We start from the raw sequence: 23,693 nt of genomic DNA, 5'->3' as shown, positions 1-23,693 counted from the left end.
GGAGGAACTTACTCACCCTTTGTGGTGTCAGCACTTGGCATAACAAGTGAAGCAGTCCTTAATTGATCTGCTACAGGGAGGGGAGAATTTGGAGCAGGAAAGCTCTCATCTAGGAACAACTGAGCTAGAGTCAGAATACCTTGCGAGACAGCTCTGGGTACAGATTTGAGCCCTGCCACTCATGAGCTCTGAGCATATTCCTTAACGTCTGTGCCTTGGGTTCCTCATCTATAAACTAGGACTAACCATTCACCTCACAGAGTGGCTGTGAAGATTAGAGGATAAAGTGTATACAAAAAGCCCTATAGGCTCAGAATGGCTCGCACCTGTGATTCTCGCACTTTGGGAGGTCAAGGCAGGAGGATCACTTGAGCCCAGCAGTTTGAGACCAGCCTGGGCAACACTGCATGACCTTGTCTCTAAAAAAAATTTAAAAATTAGCCCGGTATGGTGGCGCATGTCTGTAGTCTCAACTACTCGGGAGGCTGAAATAAGCCATGATCACACCACTGTACTGTAGCCCAGTCCACAAAGCAAGGTCCCTTCTCAAAAAAAAAGAAAAAAAAAAGCCCTAAAGCCCTACACAGGCCTAGTACATGAAAGCACCCCCAAAATGGCAACCACTATCACCATTACCATTATTTTTATTATTATTATTAGAAGACTCAAAGGGGCCAAGCATGGTGGCTCACGCCTGTAATCCCAGCACTTTGAGAAGCTGAGGCAGGTGGATCACTTGAGGTTAGGAGTTCGAGACCAGCCTGGCCAACATGGCAAAACCTCATCTCTACTAAAAATACAAAAATTAGCCAGGAATGATTGCAAGTGCCTATAATCCAGCTACTCGAGAGGCTGAGGCATGAGGACTGCTTGAACTCAGGAGGTGGTGGTTGCAGTGAGCCAAGATCGTGCCACTGCACTGCAGCCTAGTTGACACAGGGAGACTGTCTCAAAAAAAAAAAGAAGACCCAGAGGCAAGAAATGAGCTCTGAGAGTTGTGTATCAGTCCATCAAATTTGAGCCAACTCACTACTGACCCAGCCAAATGGACTCCTGAGATCTGAATCTTCTGTGATTTAGAAAGGAGATGAGCCCAGCTCATCTGGTTCCCCCAAAGCAACTGGGAAGGCTACCCCAAAGCAAGTGGGAATGCTCTTGCCAGTTGATGGAACTACCCAAAATTTGCTCTGCCTGAGGCCTGGCTTCCTATTCTGATTGACCCCAGGCTTTGCAGCCCCAGGAATCTGACGCAAAAGAGAGGCTGCTAAGGTCCAAAGACATTAGGGCCACCTCCTGATTTACCTGGGCACTTCTCTATGAAAGGAAACACAAAGACAAGCCTCATCTTTCCAAGTCTGGCCTCCCTCCTCTTCTTTCTCCTGCCTCCATCTATGCACTTCTGGTTGGGGGCAAGAGGGTAGTGCAAGGTGTGGTAGGCAGAATAAAGGCTCCCAAAGATGTCCAAGTGTTAATCCTTAGAACCTGTGAATATGTCAAGTTGCATGGAAAAGGGGAATTAGGGCAGCAAATGGGACTAAGGTTGCTAATCAGCTGACTTTAAAGCAGGGAGATTATCCTGGGTTACCTGGGTGGGCCTGATGTGATCACAAAGGCCCTTTAAACACAGAAAAGGGAGGCAGGAGAGTCAGCGTCAGAGTGATGTGATGTGAGAAAGACTCGATGAGCCACTGCTGGTTTTGAAGCTGCAGGAAGGGGCCACAAGCCAAGGAATGCAGGAGGCCTCCAGAAGCTAGAAAAGGCAAAGACCAGGCTCTCTCCTCAAGCCCCTAAAAAGGAATTCAGGCCTGCTGACAGCTTAATTTTAGCCCAGTGAGATCCATTTTGGACTCCTGACCTCCAGAACTATAAGATAATAAATTTGTGTTTTTTTAGGCCACTAAGTTTGTGGTAATTTGTTATAGAAACAATAGAAAACTAATATACAGGTCTTTCAAGTTGTTCTCCCGGGAGCCTTAGGGCTTTAGAGGCAATGCCTCATGTCAGAGGGAGGATTAGCCATGCTACTATCTTTTACATACTGGGCTTTAATGAAGAATGCTTATTGTTTTGTGTGAGTGTTTTTGGTTTTTGTCTGTTTGGTAGAGGCAGGATCTCATTTTATTGCTAAGGCTGGTCTCAAACTCCTGGCCTCAAGAGATCCTCCCATCTTGGCCTCCCAAAGTGTTGGGATTACCACCACTTAAAATAGTTTTTATAAACCACTGATGTAGGCCAGGTGCGGTGGCTCACGCCTGTAATCCCAGCACTTTGGGAGGCTGAGGTGGGCGGATCACCTGAGGTCATGGGTTTGAGACCAGCCTGGCCAACATGGTGAAACCCCATCTCTACTAAAAATAAAAAAGTAGCTGGGTGTGGTGGCACACGCCTATAGTCCCAGCTACTTGGGAGGCTGAGGCAGGAGAATCACTTGAACCTGGGAGGCAGAGGTCGCAATGAGCCGAGATTGCGCCACTGCACTCCAGCCTGGGTGACAGAGTGAGACTCCACCTCAAAAAAAAAAAAAAAAAGAAAACACCACTGGTGTAGTAGAGAGAGTTGAGGTTGGGCAGAGTTTGATTCAGTCTGTGTTTACCAGCTATATGACCTCCCCATGCTTTACTCAACCTCCCTGAGGTTGGGGGCCTCATCTGTAAAAGGGGGATAACCACTTCACAGGGTTGATGTGAGAATTAAATGGGGCAAATGGGGTAGGACAGATCCTGGCACAGGGGAAGCAGTCAGGAAATGTTAGCTGCCCTTCCAGCCTCCTTCCTTCCAGGCAGTCTTTTTTTATTTTATTTTATTTTTTTTTTTTTGAGGCAGAGTCTCACTCTTGTCACCCAGGCTAGAGTGCAGTGGCATGATCTCGTCTCACTGCAACCTCCGCCTCCTGGGTTCAAGCGATTCTCCTGCCTCAGCCTCCCAAGTAGCTGAGATTACAGGCATGTGCCACCACACCTGGCTAATTTTTGTATTTTTTAGTAGAGACAGGGTTTCACCATGTTGGCCAGGCTGGTCTTGAACTCCTGACCTCAGGTGATCCACCCGCCTCAGCCTCCCAAAGTGCTGGCATTACAGGCATGAGCCACCGTGCCCGGTCCCTTCCATGCAGTCTTCTGTAAGGAGCAGGCAGAACCACATTAGTTCCTGTCTTGTTCCCCTCTCCCACAAACAGATGGGATCCATCCAAGAAGTTGAAGTCAGGCTGGGGCTTCATTCATTCACTCAACAAATCTTTATGGCGTGGTCAAGGCTAGGCTGGTGAGCAAAACAGACTGGTCTCTGCCCTCAGGGAGTTTCATTCTAGTAGAACAGGGGTCCCCAACCCCCAGGCCACAGACCAATATGGGTCCATGGCCTGTTAGGAACGGGGCCAATACAGTAGGAGGTGAGCAGTGAGTGAGCATTACCACCTGAGCTCCACCTCCTGTCAGATCAGCTGCAGTGTTAGATTCTCATAGGAGTGCAAATCCTATTGTAAGCTGCACATACAAGGGATCTAGGTTGTGTGCTCCTTATGAAAATCTAACTATGTCTGATAATCTGAGGTGGAACAGTTTCATCTTGAAACCATCCCCCAACCTCCATCTGTGGAAAAATTGTCTTCCACAAACCGGTCCCTGGTGCCAAAAAGTTGGGGACTGCTGTAGTAGAACAGACAGACATCAGTCAGACAAACAAACGCACCATTCCAACAGCAATAGCCGGAAAGGAGAGGCGCGTGGACTATGAGACAGTGCTGGAGGGTGGGAGGTAATCTGGCCAGAAGGTTAGAGAAGGCTCTGTGGAAAAAAATGAGTGAGCTGAAAGCTGAAGAATGATTAGGCCTTAACTATGTGAAGAAGGAAAGTGAATTCCAGGCAGAGAAATAAAACAACAACAAGGCCCTGTGGTGAGAGGGAATGAGGCCTAAAATAAAAAAAGATCAGCATGGCTGAGGGCCAGAGAAAAAGGGGATGAGAGGAAGGAAGGAATGGAGAACTACTCTGAAGTTCAACTGCGTTAAGTGGTAGTACCATTCCTGCAAACAGGAAATACTGGGAGAGGACCAAGCTGGGACTGAGATGATCATGAGGTCAATTTTGGACATGTGAAGTTGAGGAAAGCTTTGGGAGATCCAAGCAGAACTATGACATGGGCAGCTGGAAATACAGGATATATAAATTTGCGGTTTGTAGGTAACCTCTGGGCTAGAGATGTAAACATGGGAGTCACGTGTGAGCAAGCAGTGGCTGAAGCAAGGGAGCAGGCCTGGGTAGAACTGCCTATGAGAGTGAGAGAAAGGGGCCTGCAACCAACATTTCATGCCCAAGAGCTGGAGAGTGACCACAATGGAGCCTGGAAGGAGTGGCCTGAGAAATGCTGCATCACAGAAGCTAAGGGATCAGCGTGTATCCGGGCGGAAGAAGTAGTCAGCAGTGTTAAACATTGCCGCAGGGCTCCATAAGATGCCAACTGACTGATGGGACCCTGCTTACCCAACTGAGCAGCATTACTGGACAGGCCTAGTATCTGAAAGAGGGGGCCTATTAGATCTTCTTTGACCTGGATATTAGAGGCTCACCTGCTAGCAGTTTCCAGGGAAAGAGGAACAGAAGAGCAGAGATCCAAAGCATCTGCCATTGTATGCAATGACCTGGCCTCAGGAAGTGGCTCAAATTGGAGTTAAGAGCAGATACCAGCCTAGACATATCCTCTGTTCCAAGGCTGGTTAAATATGTATGGCTTTAAAACTAGGGCAATACTTGAGACCTGACACCAGGGTGCAGGGAAGGGGGCTCCTCCTTTCCCACAGTTGGCAAGGCGCCTAGACTGGGGTGTCCAGCTGCAGCAACAGCACAGCAAAGCACCAAACGCACTCACCTGGTAAGATACCCGGACCTTGGACTTTGACCGTCTCCTTGTCCTGCTCGTCTGCCAGCTCTGAGTTCTCAACCACCTGGTCCAACTCCTCACTCAGCTAAAGGGAGAAGCAAAGAGAGCAAAGACAAGTCAGCTATGTCAGCCTTGCTTTTCTACACTAGAATAAGAAAGCAGAAGCTGCTTCTCACTTAATTGTCACCAAAAACCACATGACATAGAGTGTGTTACAGCAATTTTACAGATGAGGACACCGAAGCTCAGAAAGCTCAATAAACTTTCTGCTCTCTGTGTTCCTAGGACTACTGTAGCAAGTACCACAAACCGAACAGCTTAAAACAACGGAAATGTCTTCTCTCACAGTTCTGGAGGCTAGAAGTCTGAAATTGAGGTGTTGGCAGGGTTGGCTCCTTCTTCTACGAGTGGTGAGGGGATCTGTTCCATGCCTCTCTCCTGGCTTCTGGTGACAGCCAGCAATCCTTGGAGTTCGTTGGCTCATAGAGGCATCCAATCTCTACTCTCCGCTGCCATCTTTACAAGGTGTGCTCTCTCTGTGTCTTCACATGGTCATCGTCTTGAAGGACACCAGCCATGTTGGATTAGGGGCCCACCCTACTCCTGTATTACCTCATCTTCACTAATTACACCTGCAATGACCCCATTTCCAAACAAGGTCACAATCTGAGGTACCTGGGGTTAGGACTTCAACATATCTTTTTTAAGGAAAAACAATTCAACCCACAATATTTTCCATGGCCATAAAGCCAGGGAAAGATATGGCAGGAATAAAATCCAAGTTGGTCTAGTTCCAAAGCCCATAGTCTTAACCACTTCCCAAAGGAAGAGGAAATGCGGCTTAGAGTCTGCTGAGAGAAAAGAGGGAACAGTGAAGGTGGTGTCAGAGCTCTCTCTGGCACTCTGGCTGAAGTCCACTGACTTGGGCTGCAAATGGCAGAACACAGCAGGAAGGGCAGGCAGTCCATCACAGGGATAGGTGCTAATTATAATCAGCAGCCTGGTAGCCAGCAACCTCAACCTCACTTCATCAGTGGTCTCACCTGTCAAATGGGGAAAATTATACCACTGAGAAGGGTAGAAGGACGGAAAGGATACCATGATAATCAACAAGTCTCTGTAGGATTAAGGAGGAGGGCAAGAGAGGTCAAGACCAGAGCTTAGAAGAGAAGCCATCCCTGAATTGGGAGAGGGGACAGCTTTCCCAAGCACTTTCTCAGGTTCACAGCATCAGTGTTTAAGGTTTCTAGACATTTTCATTAAAAACTCACCTCCAAGAGACAAGTGAAAAACATCTCTTACGAATCTATTCTTCTATCTCCCTCTCCACGACTCCACTCCTGCCCCTTAGAATCAGGCAAAATCTCCAGTTTAAAGCCCTCGAAGCACAAAAGAAAAGGCCGGGTGCGGGGCCTGACACGGTGGCTCATGCCTGTAATTCCAGCACTTTGGGAGGCCGAGGTGGGCAGATCGCCTGAGGTCAGGAGTTCGAGACCAGCCTGGTCAACATGGTGAAACCCCATCTCTACTAAAAATACAAAAATTAGCCGGGCATGATAGCGCACACCTGTAGTCCCAGCTACTTGGGAGGCTGAAGCAGGAGAATCTCTTGAACCCGGGAGGCGGAGGTTGTAGTGAGCCGAGATCGCGCCATTGCACTCCAGCCTGAGTGACAAGAGTGAAACTCAGTCTCAAAAAAAAGAAAGAAAAGAAAAGCAACCAGTGGGAAAGGGCAGGGAGGCTGGTGAAGGAACCAAGAGATATAAGCCACTAGCAGGAGCACAGATAAAGAGGTCCCCAGAGGTCTCACTGGCCAAAGGGAGAGGAGGATGTTAGTCCTGGGAAATCTCAAAGTTCCCTGATCCAAGCCTCACTCAGGTTCACCCTGACCCAGGTGCTAACACCCTCCTACCGAGTTCCCTTCCTGACTACCCACAGCCATAATGAGCCTGCCTCCTTGCCTGCCCCTGGCCAAATTCTCAGTATATCCCACCCTCCCTAAGGAAAAATCCCCCCTCAGCAAATAAACCTACTCAGAGCTAGGTACACTCACAGAATGGTTCAGGCAAGAAAGATGCCGGCCATTTTCTGGGTGGCCCCTTTCTCTGAAGAAGTGAGAGACAGGGACTCCAGAACAGGCCTCTGAAGAAGGCAAGGGGAGGGCACCCTTCCAGTGCCTTCCACTTTGGAGATGCCTCCAAAGAGAAACTGAGTCTACCCTGGGCCTTGGCCCTCCAAGCGGGGTAAGTGCCTATATTTTAATAAACATTTTATGAGCCCTGCTAGGCTGACTATGTGTGGATGGTGAGGCACATGTTCCTGCTAAGCCAGGACCCCAAAGCGCCCTGGATGCAGGAGCTGCCCACACCCTGTTAACAAGAGCTATCATTCACTGTGGGATCACTAGTTGCCAGACACTGAGCCAAGCACTTTCCACACCAACTTATCTGATCCCCAAACAACCCTGGGAGGTAGGGACTTTTATTATCTTCATCTTTCAGACAAAGAAACTGAGGCTCAGAAAGTTATGTGACTCAATAAAAGTCACACAAACGGCAAGAGGCACAGCCAGGCACGAACGTGGGCTTTCTGACTTTTATCCACTGTGCTCCACACCCTATAAACCTAAAAACTTTCAGACCCATCTCATTCCCCAGGATTCCCCCACTGTTTAGGGTACAGAATCTAGGGGTCATGGAATCCACAGCACTGGTTAAAATCCCTCAGACTCCTTTCAGACAAAGGAAACAGATGGAATAAAGGGGATGGGAGGAGAAATATAGAAATCTGTCCAAGGCCAGATTCCAGCCAAGATCCTACACTAAAAAATGGCAAGCTTTAGGCAAATCTCATCTGCCTTCAAGTTGGCTTCTCCCTCCACTGTAGGGCTAAGCCACCTGCTTTCTATAGTCCACAAAGCCCTTCTGTGAATCAGTCTTTTATAACGGGAGATACGTACAGCAGTAACTACTGACTAAGACAGAAGGCAGCAAGTTCATATGAGAAGGAGACAGAAATGCGGACGGGTCTGGAAAGCGGACCCCTATGGAACACATGGAACTTGAGGTAGCCCTTGACTTCTGGGGGCATTTTACCCAATGGAGCTTGGCGGAGCGTTGATGAAGAAATGGAGTGAGCACATGCACAGAGGCAGGAGCACATTTTAAAACCGAGTTTCCACTGTGGCCAGACCCTAGGTGGGTGAGGAGGTGGCAAAGGTAATGGGAGACATGGCTGCTGTGCTGTTCAGAGCTTTGGGAGCTTGCTGAGAAGTCTGGACTGTTCTGGGCAGACGAAGGGCAGCGTCAGGTCTGAGAAAAAAGGAATGCTCCGAGGTGAAGGCAGGGCCTCAAGGCAAATCTGGAGAGTATAAGAGACTAAAGGGAGCGATGGTAACACAGTATCGCACTCAGAGGTTACAGCAAACACAGGGACACAAACTGGAGGAGGACCGACCTGGAACTGCCTGACTTTGGCCAATGAGGGGGCACGATGGAGGGGCACAGAAGAGGATGGTTGCCAAAGATGACCAAGGTTTGGGGCCCGAGAAGTGGAGGCGGAGGAGGAGAGCAGTTTCACTAATACAGCTGGAGAAGTCAGGAGGCAGGGCTTGCCTGAAGGAAGCGCTGGACGCACAGCCTGCAGCGCAGGACAGAGAAGAGACAAAGAACTGGAAAGTGATAAAGTCGTGGGAGGAGGTGAGACTGGAGGGAGAGACGAAGAGGAGCGAGAACTAGCAAAGCCCATGAAGGCACTTTTTCAAAGTTAGGTGGTCACCAAAAAACAGGTAATCAATCCTGTCACCAGCCGCGGGGACAGCGAGGCCTTGGGCTTGGAGGGGGAGGATGCCGACGATGCCGACCGCGCATCAGCTCTCGCCGGGAGGAGGGCGCGGGCGCTCCACTTGTTGCAAAGAACGCCGGGTTCCTCTGGGCCATTGGGCTGCCGCTCCGGCGGGGAGCGCGGAAGGCTGGGCCTCAGGTAGCTTCAATCATTCACCTGCTGGTTACGGGTCGCGGCGCCGGGGACCCTACTCCGGACCTCGGCCATGCAACCCACAGCATACGGAGAACGCTGGGCGCCCGCTCCGCTGCCCCGCTTCCTTCCTGCCCCTGGGCCGCTCCTCTGCACCCCGGGAGCCCTCCCCTGACGCACCCGTCGGTCCCTCGGAAGAGCCCTCTGCCGCGCAGCCCCGACACCCCCCGCCCCGCATCCGCCCAGGCCCCCGGGACCCTGCTCCTCCGCCTCAAACTTCCCTTCCGTCTCTCACAACCTCGTACCTCCTGGTAGGATGTGGAGCGCTCCTGCCGGATCATGGCACTGACCAGAGCTTCGGCACACCTGAGACCGCCCCAGCCCGTAGCGCACGGACGCAGCACTGCGGCCGCTGCACCTGGACCTACCGGCTCCGCGAGGCGAAACCGGTCCGGAGGGGCGTCCCGGAGACCAGGAGTGGCGATACTCGGCGCATGCGCCTGGCCGCTGCCGCCCGGGAGCCGCGAAAGTGTTGATGGGAAATGTAGTTCTGGGCGGGGGCGCCCCTCACACCAGCTCTCATCCCTGTGGCGGTAAAGCCTGCATGTGACCCTGGGCCAGCTAAGCTGGTCCTTAGACGCGTGCCTCTGCGCCTCTCACTTCCTCTCTTTGTTGGAGGGGGAGGGACGGAGAAGAGGAGTGGAAAGTGGAACAAAGTCAGATGAGTAGGAGCCCCTAATCTATAATTGCAAGAGGAAGCTTGGCCTGGCGGTTTAAAACCGTAATAAATGTCTGGAGAGCACTTTGTATGTTAGTTACAAAGCGCTCTCACTCACATTATGCCGTTGATTCTGCAAGGAACCCTGTAAGAAGGACATTTTTCTCCCTAATTTACAAATGAGGAAACTGAGGTACTTTGTTTCAGAAAGGATGCAGGTGGAGCGGTAATCAAATGAAGATTATTTCATCCAGGGGTAGACTGCGGAGCCCATGTTCTCTCCATTATTCCAGGGGCAGGAGTACCCCTAGGTTCTTGTCCTGGCTCTGACCCTCCCCTTTAGGTCTTGCAATGCTCTGAGCCCTCCTCTCCTCGCCTTAGAATGCAACTGCTAAACCCTGCCCTGCCTGACAAGGCCTATGAAAGCAGAAAGGAAGGATCGTGCAGAGAAAGCCTAAAGGCGCTGTTCAGCCACAGAAGAAGCCTCAAGCGCTAGATGTGGCGTCAAATCTGGTGTTGGCCCTGTGGCAGGGTGGACCTGAAGACCACATCTTCCTCTCCTCCCACTGCCTGAAACAGCTGTTGTGTGGGGGCCCTCGGCTCCTCAGTGGTGAAGCAGATAGAGGCTGCTTGTTGTGCCTCGGTGAATGCTGCTCTGTGTCTCTTGCAGCTGCAGCTTGGTAACCCCTCCACTCAGGCCACTGGGAGCCTCTTCTCTCCTCAGTGATAAGCCGAATAGCGCCAGCCACATCAAAGAACCCTGGACCTCCTGGAGCATTAGCAATGGGAGGTCCCCATCACCTCTCCTGACCACTCACCCCTATCCTAGGCCCTCTGCTCTTACATCTGTTATATGGGACAATATATATAGTGCCTAACACATCGTAGGCAGTCGACAAATGTTTGTTAAATTTATGAATGGAACACTGATTCCAGCCATTTCATTTAACAGTTGCTTACCAAAACAAATTAACGATAGCAGACCACTAATTAAATTCCTTACTGTGTTAATACAATGGTACTTGATAGAACAAGTTCACACCATCATAGAATATTAGAGCAGAAAGGAACCAGAGAATTCTATTCCAACCCTATCATTCCTCTCTAGTCTTTGTTGGTGTGACCAAACTGGAAAATTGTGAGCTCCCACATTTGAAGGAGATACTGGTTAATAAAATATAAAATATGGCTTAACAAATACAATGTGCTGGGCACTGGGATACAGAAATGGATAAGATATCCTTGGGTCCTGGCTTTCGTGGCTCTTTCATGCAACTGTGGAGAGACAGGTCATAAACATGTAAATAATGTTCTGTCCTTGCAGCCCCCAAGTCCTCTCTCCCATTCCTTCATGAGCACACACCAGTCAGGCTTTACTCCCCTCCACTCCACTGGAACAGTGCTTGTCAAGGTCACAAGTGACCTCAGTGTTGTCACATCAGATGGCCATTTTCCCATCCTCCTCTTTCTTGATTTATCAGCCACAGTGGACTTGGCTGATCCTCCCTCCTCCTTGATACGCGTTCCTCCCTGGCTTCCAGGACATCACACACTCCCAGCTTGCTCCTACCTCACTTTGAAGCCATCCTCACAGGGTTAACACGAATTCTGCACAGAAATAGAGTTATAATTAAGCATTAATCAGGCTGTACTTTGACCCACTTCCTTGTAGCCAAAAGTCATGTAGCACTAGATACTGACCATTTGCATCTCCACTGCTCCTATAGGTAGGATTTCTGACATTAGAATCATAAGGCTTTTGCTTAAGAATTGTTTAAGGCCAGGCCCAGTGGCTCACGCCTGTAATCCCAACTCTTTAGGAGGCCGAGGCGGGCGGATTGCCTGAGGTCAGGAGTTCGAGACCAGCCTGGCCAACATGGTAAAACTTCATCTTTACTAAAAATACAAAAATTAACCAGGCATGGTGGTGGGCACCTATAATCCCAGCCTCCCTAGCCTCCCTACTCAGGAGGCTGAGGCAGGAGAATCGCTTGAACCCGGGAGGCAGAGGTTGCAGTGAGCCAAGATCGCACCATTGCACTCCAGCCTGGGCGACAATAGCAAAATTCTGTCTCAAAAAACAAAAATTGCTTAAAATGTTTTTCAGATCACAAATTCCAGTGAAACAGCTGACACCAACAAGTTTGAAGACACCAACAGAGGAATGGAATCAGCATGAGAATACAGCTGCTTCTCTCTCTGTCCGATGATTTCACCCTGTTCTCTTTGGCCAATCAGCAGTCTCCACACTTCAGCCTACTCCTTAAAAACCCTTAGAAAAGCCCCAAACTCCTTGAGAGAGGGTTTGAGGTTCCCCTCCATCTCCTCGATTGGAGGCCCTATTGGTAAGCCTCTTTTTCTACTGCAACCCCATCTTGGCATATTGACTTGCTGCACACATCAGGCAACAGGCCTATTACAGTTACAGTTACTGCTCCTCCTCAGCCTCTCTGCTGACTTCTCCTCATCTCAGCTCTACAGGACGGACTTTCCCAAAGCTAGGTTTGTTGTTGTTGTTTTGGTTTTTTTTAGATGGAGTCTTGCTCTGTCACCCAGGGTGGAGTGCAGTGCGGCAATCTTGGTTCACTGCAACCTCTGCCTCCAGGGCTCAAGTGATTCTCCTGCCTCAGCCTTCCAAATAGCTGGGATTACAGGTGCCTGCCACCATGCCTGGCTAAAATTTTCATATTTTTAGTAGAGACGGGGTTTCGTCATGTTGGCCAGGCTGGTCTCGATCTCCTGACCTCAAGTGATCTGTCTGCCTCAGCCTCCCAAAGTGCTGGGGGAATATAGGCGAGAGCCACCACGCCCAGCCCCAAAGCTAGATTTTCCACCTCCTTTCTATTCACTCCGTAGGGGCTACTGAAGTGGTCACCTCTAGCCTCATGGCTTGAATTATCATCTATACCCTAAAGATTCCTGCTATAATTGACTTGTGTTCCCCCAAAATATGTTGAGGACCTAGATCTCAGTACCTCAGAATGTGACCTTAGATGGAAATAGGGTCATTGCAGATGTAATTAGGATGAGGTCATATTGGAGTAAGGTGATCTCTCAGTCCAATATGACTCGTCCTTATAAAAAGGTGGAAGACATGGGCCAGGGTGGTAGGATGCTAATATATCTGGGGGATGTCAAGAGAGGCCTCCTGATGGCAGTTACTTTTGAGTTGAGACCTAAATGACAAGAAGGGACTAGCACATGATGGTCAGTGCGGGTACAGGCAGAAGGCACAGGTACAGTACACAGGCCCTAGGCTGAAGCCAAGCAGAAGGCAGTGTCAGTGGGGAGGACCACTAGGGGCATGTAGTGTAACCACCTGATGGGTTCTCCCTGCCTGCTGTATAGACAATATCAATTCACTGAGACCATGGCATCGCAGTAAAGAAAGAGTTTAACTGACTGAGGCCACAGGGAGACAGAGTTATTACACAAATCAATCTCCCCAAGCATTTGGGGGCCAGGGGTTTTCAAAGGTAGTTTGTGGGATAGGATAGGGGTGGGTGCTTGCTACTGATTGGTTGGGGCTGCAATCACAGGGGTGTGGGAAATGGTCCTCCAGTGCACTTAGTCCTTGCTGGGTGGGGGCCACAGGAGTGATTGGTGGGTCCACGTGGAGCCATCAGTGTCGGACATGCAAAGAACCCGAAAAGACATTTCAAAAAGCCAAGCTGAGGTTCTACAATAGTGACGTTATCTGCAGGAGTAATTGGGGAAGTTGCAATGTCTTGTGACCTCTAGAATAATGGCTGGCAATCATTTACATGTATACCTTAGCAGGAGGCATTTTCAGGAGTCAGGGCAAGGGAGAAGCCAGGGCTTTTTTTTCCCTGTTCTCTGCCTCTCACAGTTTCCCTTCCATGGCTCCAGCCCCTGATACAAAGGCTTTTTGTGGTCCTAGCTTCAGCCAGGTGACTCAGGCCCTTAGACTCTAATAAACACCACTGTTGCCTGGCGTGGTGGCTCACGCCTGTAATCCCAGCACTTTGGGAGGCTGAAGCGGGTGGATCACCTGAGGTCGGGAGTTTGAAGCCAGCCTGACCAACATGGAGAAACCCTGTCTCTACTAAAAATACAAAGAATTAGCCGGGCGTGGTGGTGCACACCTGTAATCCCAGCTACTCGGGAGGCTGAGGCAGGAGAATCACTTGAACTTGGGAGGTGGAGGTTGCAGTGAGCCGATATTGTGCCACTGCACCCCAGCCTGGGCAACAAGAGCAAAACTTCATCTCAGAAAAGATAAATAAAAATAAATAAACACCCCTGTTACTCTTCCATTGGCTGGAATGGTGACTTCCTGCTGTTGATACTCTTGGTTGCCTCAGGGTTATTGTCTCAGCTTCTTTCATCACCTGTGTAACTGGCTCCCTGTATTCAGCCATTCTGTTCTATCCAGAATAGTTTCTATTTTGGGAGAGAGAGCATCAGGATAAATAGCTAATGCATGTGGGGCTTAATACCTAGGTGATGGGTTGATAGATGCAGCAAACCACCATGGCACACGTTTACCTATGTAACAAACCTGAACATTCTGCACATGTATCCCAGAACTTAAAATAAAATAAAATTTTAAAGAAAAAGAATACTTTCCATTTTTCTTGCCGGTGACTAATGGATTCCAAGTGCTTTGGAAAAATATGTCTGGGTTCAAGTAGAAAATGACAATCAGAGGGGTGCCTGGAGAAATCCAAGGGCCTATGAGCATGTTATTCATGTATAGACTTATCTTCAGCATCTCAGGGAGGGGGGAGTTATATGGGATCAGTAGAAATTAGAAGGGTCTTTTGGCTTAAAGATGTTCCTTACAAACAGAACTGTAGAAAGAGAAAGGGCCCAAGCAGAGAGGCAGTACAAGGTATGATAGGGATGTTATCGTGACATGCATCAGGAAGGGGATGATATTCAATTCGGGGGTTTTCAAGGGCCTCCTCCATCCCCAGAGATCTTGTGACACAGTGTAATGTAGATACCGCACTTCGAGCTTTACAATTCCACTACCGTTGTTAGTTTTAACACAGTCCTATGAAAGAGGCAGGCTGGCATGTTGCTAATGCGGAAATTGAGATTCAGAGTAAAGTTAATGCACACAGATCCTGTTTAAGTCACTCTGCACTAGAAGCCCATCCTGTTAAATAAGTAAAAGTATAAATTTTGGTATAGTCGCTGGGGGGAAGGATAGCCTGGTGGTTATGGCAGGCTGTAGGACACATGGCCTGTGCTTGACTTGGCTCTGTCACCTACTGTGAGAGCTACGCGAGGTACTTAAGGTCCCCTGACATAGTAATAGTTATGTCCCAGAGTTAAAGTGAGGATTAAAAGAGCTTATAAACATCAAAGTGCTGAAACCAGTACCTGGCATACAGTGAGCCCTTTTCTGGTCTCCTTTGCCAGTTCTACCAACCACCAAATGTTAGGAGCTCAGTCCCCTCTGTCCACATGCACTTCCCTTGGCGATCTCATCCATTCCTGTGGCTTTACATACAACACCTATGCCAGTGAATTCCAAAATTTCTATCTCCAGCCCAGAACTCTCCCCTCATTCTAGACTTGTATATTTAATTGCCAATTTGATACCTTCAGTCAGATGTCTAACACACATCACAAACTGAACAAGCCCCAAATTGATCTTGATCTTCTCCTCCAAAACCTACTCCTATATCAATAAATGGCAATCCCATCTTTCTAGTTACTCAGGACAACAACCTCCAACTCACCTCTGACTCCTCTCTGTTTCTTACATCCCAAGTCTCATCTGTCAGCAAATTCTATCAACCACATCTTCAAAACATATCTATAGTCAACCACTTCTCACCACATCCCCAGGCACCACCCTGGTCCAAGCAGCCATCATCTCCCACCTGGATTATTGCAGTAGCCTCCCGGCTTCAGCCAGAGTTATTCCATTAACATTTAAACTTATTCTGTCACAGGTGTCCTAACCAGAATGACTCCATCTTGAATAAAGGCCATATAAAGCCAAAAAAAAAAAAAAAAAAAAAACAAAACTGCTGGGTGACTTTCTCAGGAAGTTAGGCACTCTTTATCACAAGATGTCTAGGGCTGAGGAAACAAGTTAATGGAAAAAAGCATTCTTAGTTTAAAAATGGGGTTTACTCTAATGATACTATTAATAGTACACCCATAAATTCTCACTGAAATCAATAGTTACACAAGAGAACATGAATACTAATATCCTGTCACAAGCTGATCACAGGACTTTATAATAAAGTACACTATTCTTAGCCCTAATATCCTATGTAAGCAAGCGTTACATTAAGGTAGAGGCGTTCCTCCTCTTGCTTTCTGAGCATGCCCTACTCTGTAATAGAGTGGTTTCTAATAAACTATTTAAACTTTACTATACTCTGTGACTTGCCCTGAATTATTTCCCTGCAAGAGCCAAGAACCTGCTCTTGGGTTCTTGGATGAGACCCCTTTTCTGGTAACATTTTCCCATTGCATCTCCACTGGAACCTTAATGAGGTGAGACCCTCCAACCCAGAGGAAATACACTGTGCAGCACCAATTGGCCAACTTTGGGTAAGTAGTGGAATATATTTTTATAGTGGTAAAGGACGGGGTACTTGTCTAAAACTGGTTAGAGGTCCAACTAGGAAGGGTTGGAGGCCCTCCACATCCTCATAGCTGGATATGGATTCAGTGTGACGAGATATTAACCATTACTCCCTTTAGATTAGCCCTCCTTGCACTCTTGGCTGCTCGTTAAAGGCTGCTACTTGCCAGTTTCCTGATTGCTGTCTATGTTTTACTGCTGCTTTTCACAGGCCTCACTTGACCAGTCCTGATATTTTTAACTTTTCACTTTCCTCATTTGCCTTCAGATTATCGGCTCTTCACCTGTCTGCTCTGGCATCCTGTTAAGGTACATTGGGGATGAATGGTTCTGCAAGATTTACTTTCCCTATATGCAGCCCATTTACATGAATTATTTATTGCCTCCCCTTCTCTCAAAATTGAAACTTGGTACTTCCCATTTTTATTTATTTATTTATTTATTTATTTATTTATTTATTTATTTGGAGATGAAGTTTTGCTGTCGCCCAGGCTGGAGTGCAGTGGCGTGATCTCAGCTCTCTGCAACCTCCGTTCCCCAGGTTCAAGTGATTCTTATGCCTCAGCCTCCCGAGTAGCTGGGACTACGGGTGTGTGCCACCATGCCTGGCTAATTTTTGTATTTTTAGTAGAGACGGGGTTTCAGCATGTTGGTCAGGCCGGTCTTGAACTCCTGACCTCAAGTGATCCACCCACCTCGGCCTCCCAAAGTGCTGGGATTACAGGTGTGAGCCACCGCACCCAGCCAGTACTTACAAATTTTAAATGAAAAATTCCAGGGTGTATGATTGAGCCAGGCAGTAATTATGCCAGTCCCATGTAGACAAACAGCTATAGAATAGGGAATTGGAGATTTGTTTTTAGCAGTTCCTTTTCATCTGCTCACTAATCAAATGACTTTTACTTCTTGGTTACGGACAGCAAGACCATGTAAGTTTCACCCTGCTTGCCATCACTGTCCTGAGCCTGGACATTCCTTCCCGGGTCTGTGTCATTTCCCTTGCTTAATGAGACATTTCTTTGTCAAGTCCCCTATTGTGGTCTCTCTAGTGCAAATGGCCCAACTCATTATTTGGGTAATATGAATAGCTGAATTAAAGTGACCACAGGGGCTGGGTATAGTGGCTCACACCTGTAATCCTAGCACTTTGGGAGCCCAAAGCAGGAGGATCATTTGAACTGAGGAGTTCAAGAGCAGCCTGGGCAACATAGCAAGACCCCGTCTCTATTTTTATTTAAAAAAAAAAGTGATCACAGGATCATTTTCCCTTGCTCATTTGGCTCTGAAAGCTCTTTCATCCTTTTTAGTGGAGCTTGGCCAGTGGCAGTACAACCTCATTCACAATGATCTCTATTTTCGCCTTTACCTGCTCCCTTCATGGGTAACACAGCCTTAATCCTAAAAAGCTCACCACTAGGGTACATATTAGAGCATTGGGACCAATTTAAATTAGGTGGGCTTAAGAAAAAGAAATTTTTATTTTTATGTAATATTGTTTGGCCCTAATAGGGCCAAATAATAATGTTATTATTCCAAATAATAATAATGTTATTTGGAAAGTCAAGAAAAATGGCCACCTAATGGAACTACAGCCTTTAATAGTTATACTTCAACTTGATTTGTTTTGCAAGCAGGAGGGAAAATGGGGTGAAATACCATATGTTCAAACATTTCTATTGCTTAGTCAGGATAAAACTTTAAAACAAGCATGTGCATATTTAATGAAAACAAAAGAGGAAAACTAATTAGATATTCTAGATGATCTTTCAATGCAAGCCTTGGTCAGTTCCAATGCTTCAGGTGCATCTGCCTCTGTCCCTTCTAGCCCTTCTAGTATTTCTGTTGAGACCTCTTCATCTCACCCTCCTTACCCGTCTAGCCCTATTTTACATCTACCTCCTTCTGAGATGCTTAGTCCTATTCTGTACCCGTTACTCCCTGAGGAACCCAGCCCCACCTGTACTACCCATAGCGGAGCCTCTTAGCAACTTTCAAAGGAAAATCTTTGCTTAGAGAAGTGGTAAATGGGGAAGAGGGCACTATAAGGGTATGTGTCCCTTTTTCTATGTCTGATTTGGCATTATGCAAAGAAAAATTTGGTTGTTTCTCTGAAGACCTAGGAAAATTTATAGATGAGTTTGAGAAACTAACTCTGACATAATTTAACCTGGCAGGATTTGCATATTTTGTTATCCACCTGCTGTACAGTGGAAGAAAAACAGTGGATTTTGGAAATAGCTAGGACACATGCAGATGAAATGCTATCCCACAATTCTAATCATACTATCTACAGGGCTGGGGGTATTGCAGTTCCTGATCAAAATCGAGGATGGAATGATCAAAGGAATAGTGAAGACTGAGAAGAGAGATCACATGATCACTTGTTTATTAGAAGGGATAAACACATCTACGAAAAAACATGTTAATTATGATAACGTGAAGGAAGTTACCCAAGGTAAAGATGAGAATCTGGCTTTGTTTCAGGGACAATTGAGGCAATTAGGAAATATACTGATCCCACTTCAAAAGGACAAACCTGATTAGGGGTACATTGTATAATCCAGTCTGCCCTCGATATCCATTGGAAACTGCAAAAAAAGCAGCCTTGGGTCCCCAGACCACTATGAACCAGTTTTGGGACATGGCATTTATGGTTTTTAATAACAAGGACAACACAGAGAAAGCAGAAAAACTTAAGACAGCTTCTCAAAAGGAACAGCTCTTAGCTGTGGCCTTAAGCTTGCCATCCACATGGGGGTTGCCCTTACACTTCTCAGCCTTGGCAAGGGAAGCTAGAAGGCAGAAAGCCCCAATCTGGGCTTCCAGATCACCGCAACTTGAATATAAATTAATGTGCTTGCTGTAAGACAACTGGCCATTAGGAAGAGGGAATGCGCACCACTCACTCTCGGGTTTGCTCAGACATCCTTGGTTTAGGTGCTGAAGGCCAGGAGTGACGGGGCTCAAGACCTTCTGCCACAGCTCTCATTGGGCAACAAAACCATGTATCTGGAGGATCCTGGGGTAACCCTTGAAGTGGCAGGTAAGAATATTAATTTCCTTCTCTATACAGGGGCTGCTTGCTCTGTTTTGGCGCATTATGAAGAGGCTTTATCATCCCGAGACTGTATGGTCACAGGGATAAATGGACAAGCTCATAGAGCATCCTATAAGCTGCTCTTCTTTTTTTTTTTCTTTTTTTGAGACAGAGTCTCACTCTGTCACCAGGCTGAAGTGCAGTGGCATGATCTCGTCTCATGGCTTTGTATGTTTTTCTTTTAATGCCTGAATGCCCTGCCTCTCTTTTGGGAAGAAATGTATTAATTCAGCTTCAAACTGTAGACTCTTTCAGAGATTACAATGTGGATGAGGAATTGCTTTTACTTCTCTCCAAGACAATGGAGAAAAATTAATAGAGATTCAGCTAGCTTGCATGTTGTAGTAACCTCCCAAATAGATCCTATGGTTTGGAACATTTAAGTTCTGGGGAGGGCATTACATACCCCTCCAGTTTGTATTTAACTTAAACCTGGTGTCTCATATTCCCTGGAAAAGACAATACCCTCTGAGACCAGAGGCACAAAGAGGAATCCAGCCATTAATAAATAAGTTTCTGCAATTTGGTTTGCTGAGACTCTGAGTCTCCCTGTAATACTCCAATCTTGTCAGTTAAAAAGACAAGTGGAGACTATAGATTTGTTCAAGACCTCCTGGTTGTCAATGAGGCTGTTGTTCTCATACATCCTATAGTATGCAATCCTTACAGGCTGTTAGCCCAGGTCCCTGGGGGTGCTAATTGGCTTACAATCTTAGATCTTAAGGAAGCCTTTTTCTGTATTTTGGTACACCCTGATTCACAATCCATCTTTGCTTTTGAATGGACTGACCCACATAGTCATTTAGTTTCTCAATTAACTTGGACAGTTCTTCCCTAGGGGTTTGGAGATACCCCTCATTTATTTGGAAATGCATTGGCTAAAGAATTTAAAATGTTATGATTGGATAAGGGCACCATTATTCAGTACTTAATGATCTGCTTATTGCTAGCCAACCAAAAGGGACTCAGACAATAACACCATTTCACTGTTAAATTTTCTGAGAACTAATGGGTATATAGAGTCTTGCTGTACAAGGCCTAGATTTCTTTTCTTTTTATTTTTTTGAGACAGGGTTTGGCTCTGTCGCCCAGGCTAGAGTGCAGTGGTGTGACCTCAGCTCAATGCAACCTCCATCTCCTGGGGTCAAACAGTCCTCCCACCTCAGCCTCCCAAGTAGCTGGGACCACAGGTGCACACCACTACACCCAGCTAATTAAAAAGAAAAAAATTTTTTTAGAGACGGTTTTGCTGTGTTGCCCAGGCTGGTCTTGAACTCCTGAGCTCAATCAAGTGATCCTCCCACCTCGGCCTCCCAGAGTGTTGAGATTACAGGCGTGAGCCACTACGCCAAGCCAAGGCCCAGATTTCAACTCAAAAAGTTAAGTATTTGGGATACATCTTAACTCCTGGCACCCGGGCAATAGCCCTGGTACAAAAAGAAGCTATTTTGGGTGTTCCAGAACACCAAACTAGAAAACAATTACGGGCTTTCCTAGGGATGGCAGGATTCTGCCATTTATGGGTACCCACATTTGGGATATGGCCAAGCCTTTAGATGAGGCTCTATGAGGAGCAGACTCAGATCCTTCTGAATGGGACAACAATTATAAACACACTTTTAATACTCTCTAAGAGTACATCTCCAGCCTTAGGAATCCTCAGTCTTGACAAACCAGTCTTCGTTTACGTGGCTGAAAAACAACAAACAGCCCTGTGCATTCTTGTCCAGAAACTAGGAGATATCCCTTAACTGGTGGCATACTTTTCTAAGCAATTATACCATGTAGCTTCAGGATGGCCCAGATGTCTCAGAGCAGTTGCAGCAACTGCTATTCTGGTAGATGAAGCTAACAAATGAACTTTGTGGCAACATCTGGAGTTTTTGACCCCACACCAAGTACAAGAGGTTCTAGAAGCTAAAGGACACCTATAGATAACCAAGATATGCTTATTAAAGCAGCAGGCTTTATTGTTTAGACACTCCTGATATTACTCCTAAAGGATGCCAAACCTTAAGCCTGGCTACTTATCTGCCTGAGGCTATGGACCCTCTAGATCATTCTTGCATGCAAGTTATGGAGCAAATTTATTCCAGCTGGGCAGACTTAAAAGATGAGCCACTAGATAATCCTGAAACAGAATGGTTTACAAATGGTGGCAGTTTTATGTATCAGGGAAACTGGAGAGCCAGGTAGGCTGTTGCCAGTCAGCATGAGGTAATCGAAGCCCAGGCTCTGGCTCTAACAGCTTCTAGCTCAGCTCAAAAAGGAGTTAATGGGCTGGGTGTGGTGGCTCACACCTGTAATCCCAGCACTTTGGGAGGCCGAGGCGAGTGAATCACCTGAGGTCGGGAGTTTGAGAGCAGCCTGACCAATAGGACGAAACCCCGTCTCTACTAAAAATACAAAAATTAGCTGGGCATGGTGGTGGGCACCTGTAATCTCAGCTACTCGGGAGGCTGAGGAATCACTTGAACCCAGGAGACGGAGGTTGCAGTGAGCCAAGATTGCACCATTGTACTCCAGCCTGGGTGACAGAGCAAGACCCCATCTCTCTCTCTAAAAAAAAAAAAAGAAAAAGCAGTTAATGGCTCCTACCACAGCCCTTCAATTGGGAAATGATTTAAGAATGAACATTTACACTGACTCCAAGTACGCCTTTCTGGTCTTCATGCTCATGTTATCATTTGGAAGGAACAGAGATTCCTAACTGCTGCTAAGGGTTCCCGTATAAAATACCACTTGGAAATTTTAAATCTACTAGATGCTGTCCTGCTATCAAAGGAAGTTGCTGTGAGTCACTGCAGGGGGCATCAGAAAGGAGACTCCACTATAATAAAAGGAAATTCTTTTGCAGGTGCTATGCCTAAGGCAGCTGCATTAAGGGAGCCAGTCAACTTTGTGGGCATGTTGGTACCCACTGCCCTGATGATGATAAAGCCAGAGTACACTAAAGGAGAACAGGAATGAGCTAAAACCCATGGATTAACTTTAAACCCTTCCAGATGGCTAATTGATGAAAATGGCAAGCTATATGTACCAAAGGCTGATCAATGCAAAGTAGTTAAACATGTGCATGACTCCACTCATTTGAGAAGAGATTCCCTATTTCAACTGATGTCTTGTCTTTTTATAGGAAAAAACCTTCTTAAAACAGCAAAACAAGGGACTTGGGCCTGTGAACTATGTGTCCAAAATAACCCAAATAATCAACCTTTACCTCCTCCTTTAGTAAAGCCTGTTCAGCACAGGGGAACATACCCAGGTGAAGACTGGCAAATAGACTACACTCAAATACCCCCATGGAAAGGATTCAAATATTTATTAGTATTCATTGATACCTTTACTTGTTGGATTGAAGCTTTTCCTACCTGGTCTGAAAAGGCAACTGACATTTCTAAATTTTTATTAAAGGAAATAATCCCTAAGTACCTTTACCTCCTCCTTTAGTAAAGCCTGTTCAGCACAGGGGAACATTCCCAGGTGAAGATTGGCAAATAGACTACACTCAAATACCCCCATGGGAAGGATTCAAATATTTATTAGTATTCATCGATACCTTTACTTGTTGGATTGAAGCTTTTCCTACCTGGTCTGAAAAGGCAATTGACATTTCTAAATTTTTATTAAAGGAAATAATCCCTAAGTTTGGGCTGCCCAAAAGCTTACAGAATGGCTCATTTTTCACAGCAACAAGAACCCAAAATATATCACTGGCTCTAGGAATTCAGTATCGCCTTTATTCAGCATGGAGGCCACAGTTTGCAGGAAAAGTAGAAAGGGCCAAACTTCAAAGAGGCCTCTTGCCAAGTTATGCCAGGAAACATCAGAAACCTATTCGTCTCTATTGCCTGTGGCCTTGTTGCTAGTTTTGGCTGCCCCTAAGGGAAACGTGCAGCTCAGCTCTTTGGAAATAATGTATGGAAGTCCTTTCTTAACTGCAGATTTCCTAGTAGATATAGATACTTTCAAATTACAGAACTATGTTATTAACTTAGGTCGGGTGCAAAAAGCTCTTCTTGAATATGGAAATCAGAGACTTCCTCCCTCCACTAAGGAAGAAAATGCTACAATCCAGCCAGGAAACTGGGTTCTATTAAAAATTTGGAAGGAAGGGTCTCCGTTAGATCAACTTTCCCCAAAGTACTTGTACAAAGTACTCTACCAAGTACTCCTTAGTACCCCAACTGCAATTAAACTTCAAGGAATAAGCAGCTGGGTTCATTTATCTCGAATTAAACCCATTTCTTATGAAGTCCCACAGGCTGAGACTGATCTCACTTATTCCTGTGTACCAACCACTGATCTCTGGCGCCTGCTCAGAAGGAACAAGAAGGATGAATAACTTAAAGATTTGGATTAACATCTTAATTCTGCGCATGTATTGGAACCAGCTAAGAAGCAATCTCTTTGCCAAATGGGCACAAACTTTAGCCTCCCTACACAACAACACT

The 23,693-nt window shown here is 46.7% G+C and overlaps 1 protein-coding gene across 9 annotated transcripts in view; it reads right to left on the bottom strand.

Moving 5' to 3' along the window:
• Positions 1 to 23,693, bottom strand: part of PACC1 (proton activated chloride channel 1) — a 69,305-nt gene that overhangs the window by 42,067 nt on the left and 3,545 nt on the right. For 2 of the 9 annotated variants that reach the window (XM_063708744.1, XM_055370961.2), the window contains exons 1-2: positions 9,156 to 9,327; positions 4,864 to 4,960 (exon numbers count right to left, since the gene is read on the bottom strand). In XM_063708744.1, the coding sequence (XP_063564814.1) occupies positions 4,864 to 4,960; positions 9,156 to 9,191 (133 nt within the window). In that variant the 5' untranslated portion in view covers positions 9,192 to 9,327. Of the gene's footprint in view, positions 1 to 4,863; positions 4,961 to 6,146; positions 6,340 to 8,331; positions 8,917 to 9,155; positions 9,376 to 23,693 lie in introns of those variants that run through there. The other 7 variants (XM_063708742.1, XM_055370953.2, XM_019030356.3 and 4 more) reach the window with 6 other exon arrangements.

This window comes from Gorilla gorilla, chromosome 1 (genome assembly GCF_029281585.2).
Source record: "Gorilla gorilla gorilla isolate KB3781 chromosome 1, NHGRI_mGorGor1-v2.1_pri, whole genome shotgun sequence".
NCBI lineage: Eukaryota > Metazoa > Chordata > Mammalia > Primates > Hominidae > Gorilla > Gorilla gorilla.
The sequence above is the reverse complement of the archived record's forward strand: the minus strand, read 5'-3'. Positions and strand labels throughout refer to the sequence as shown.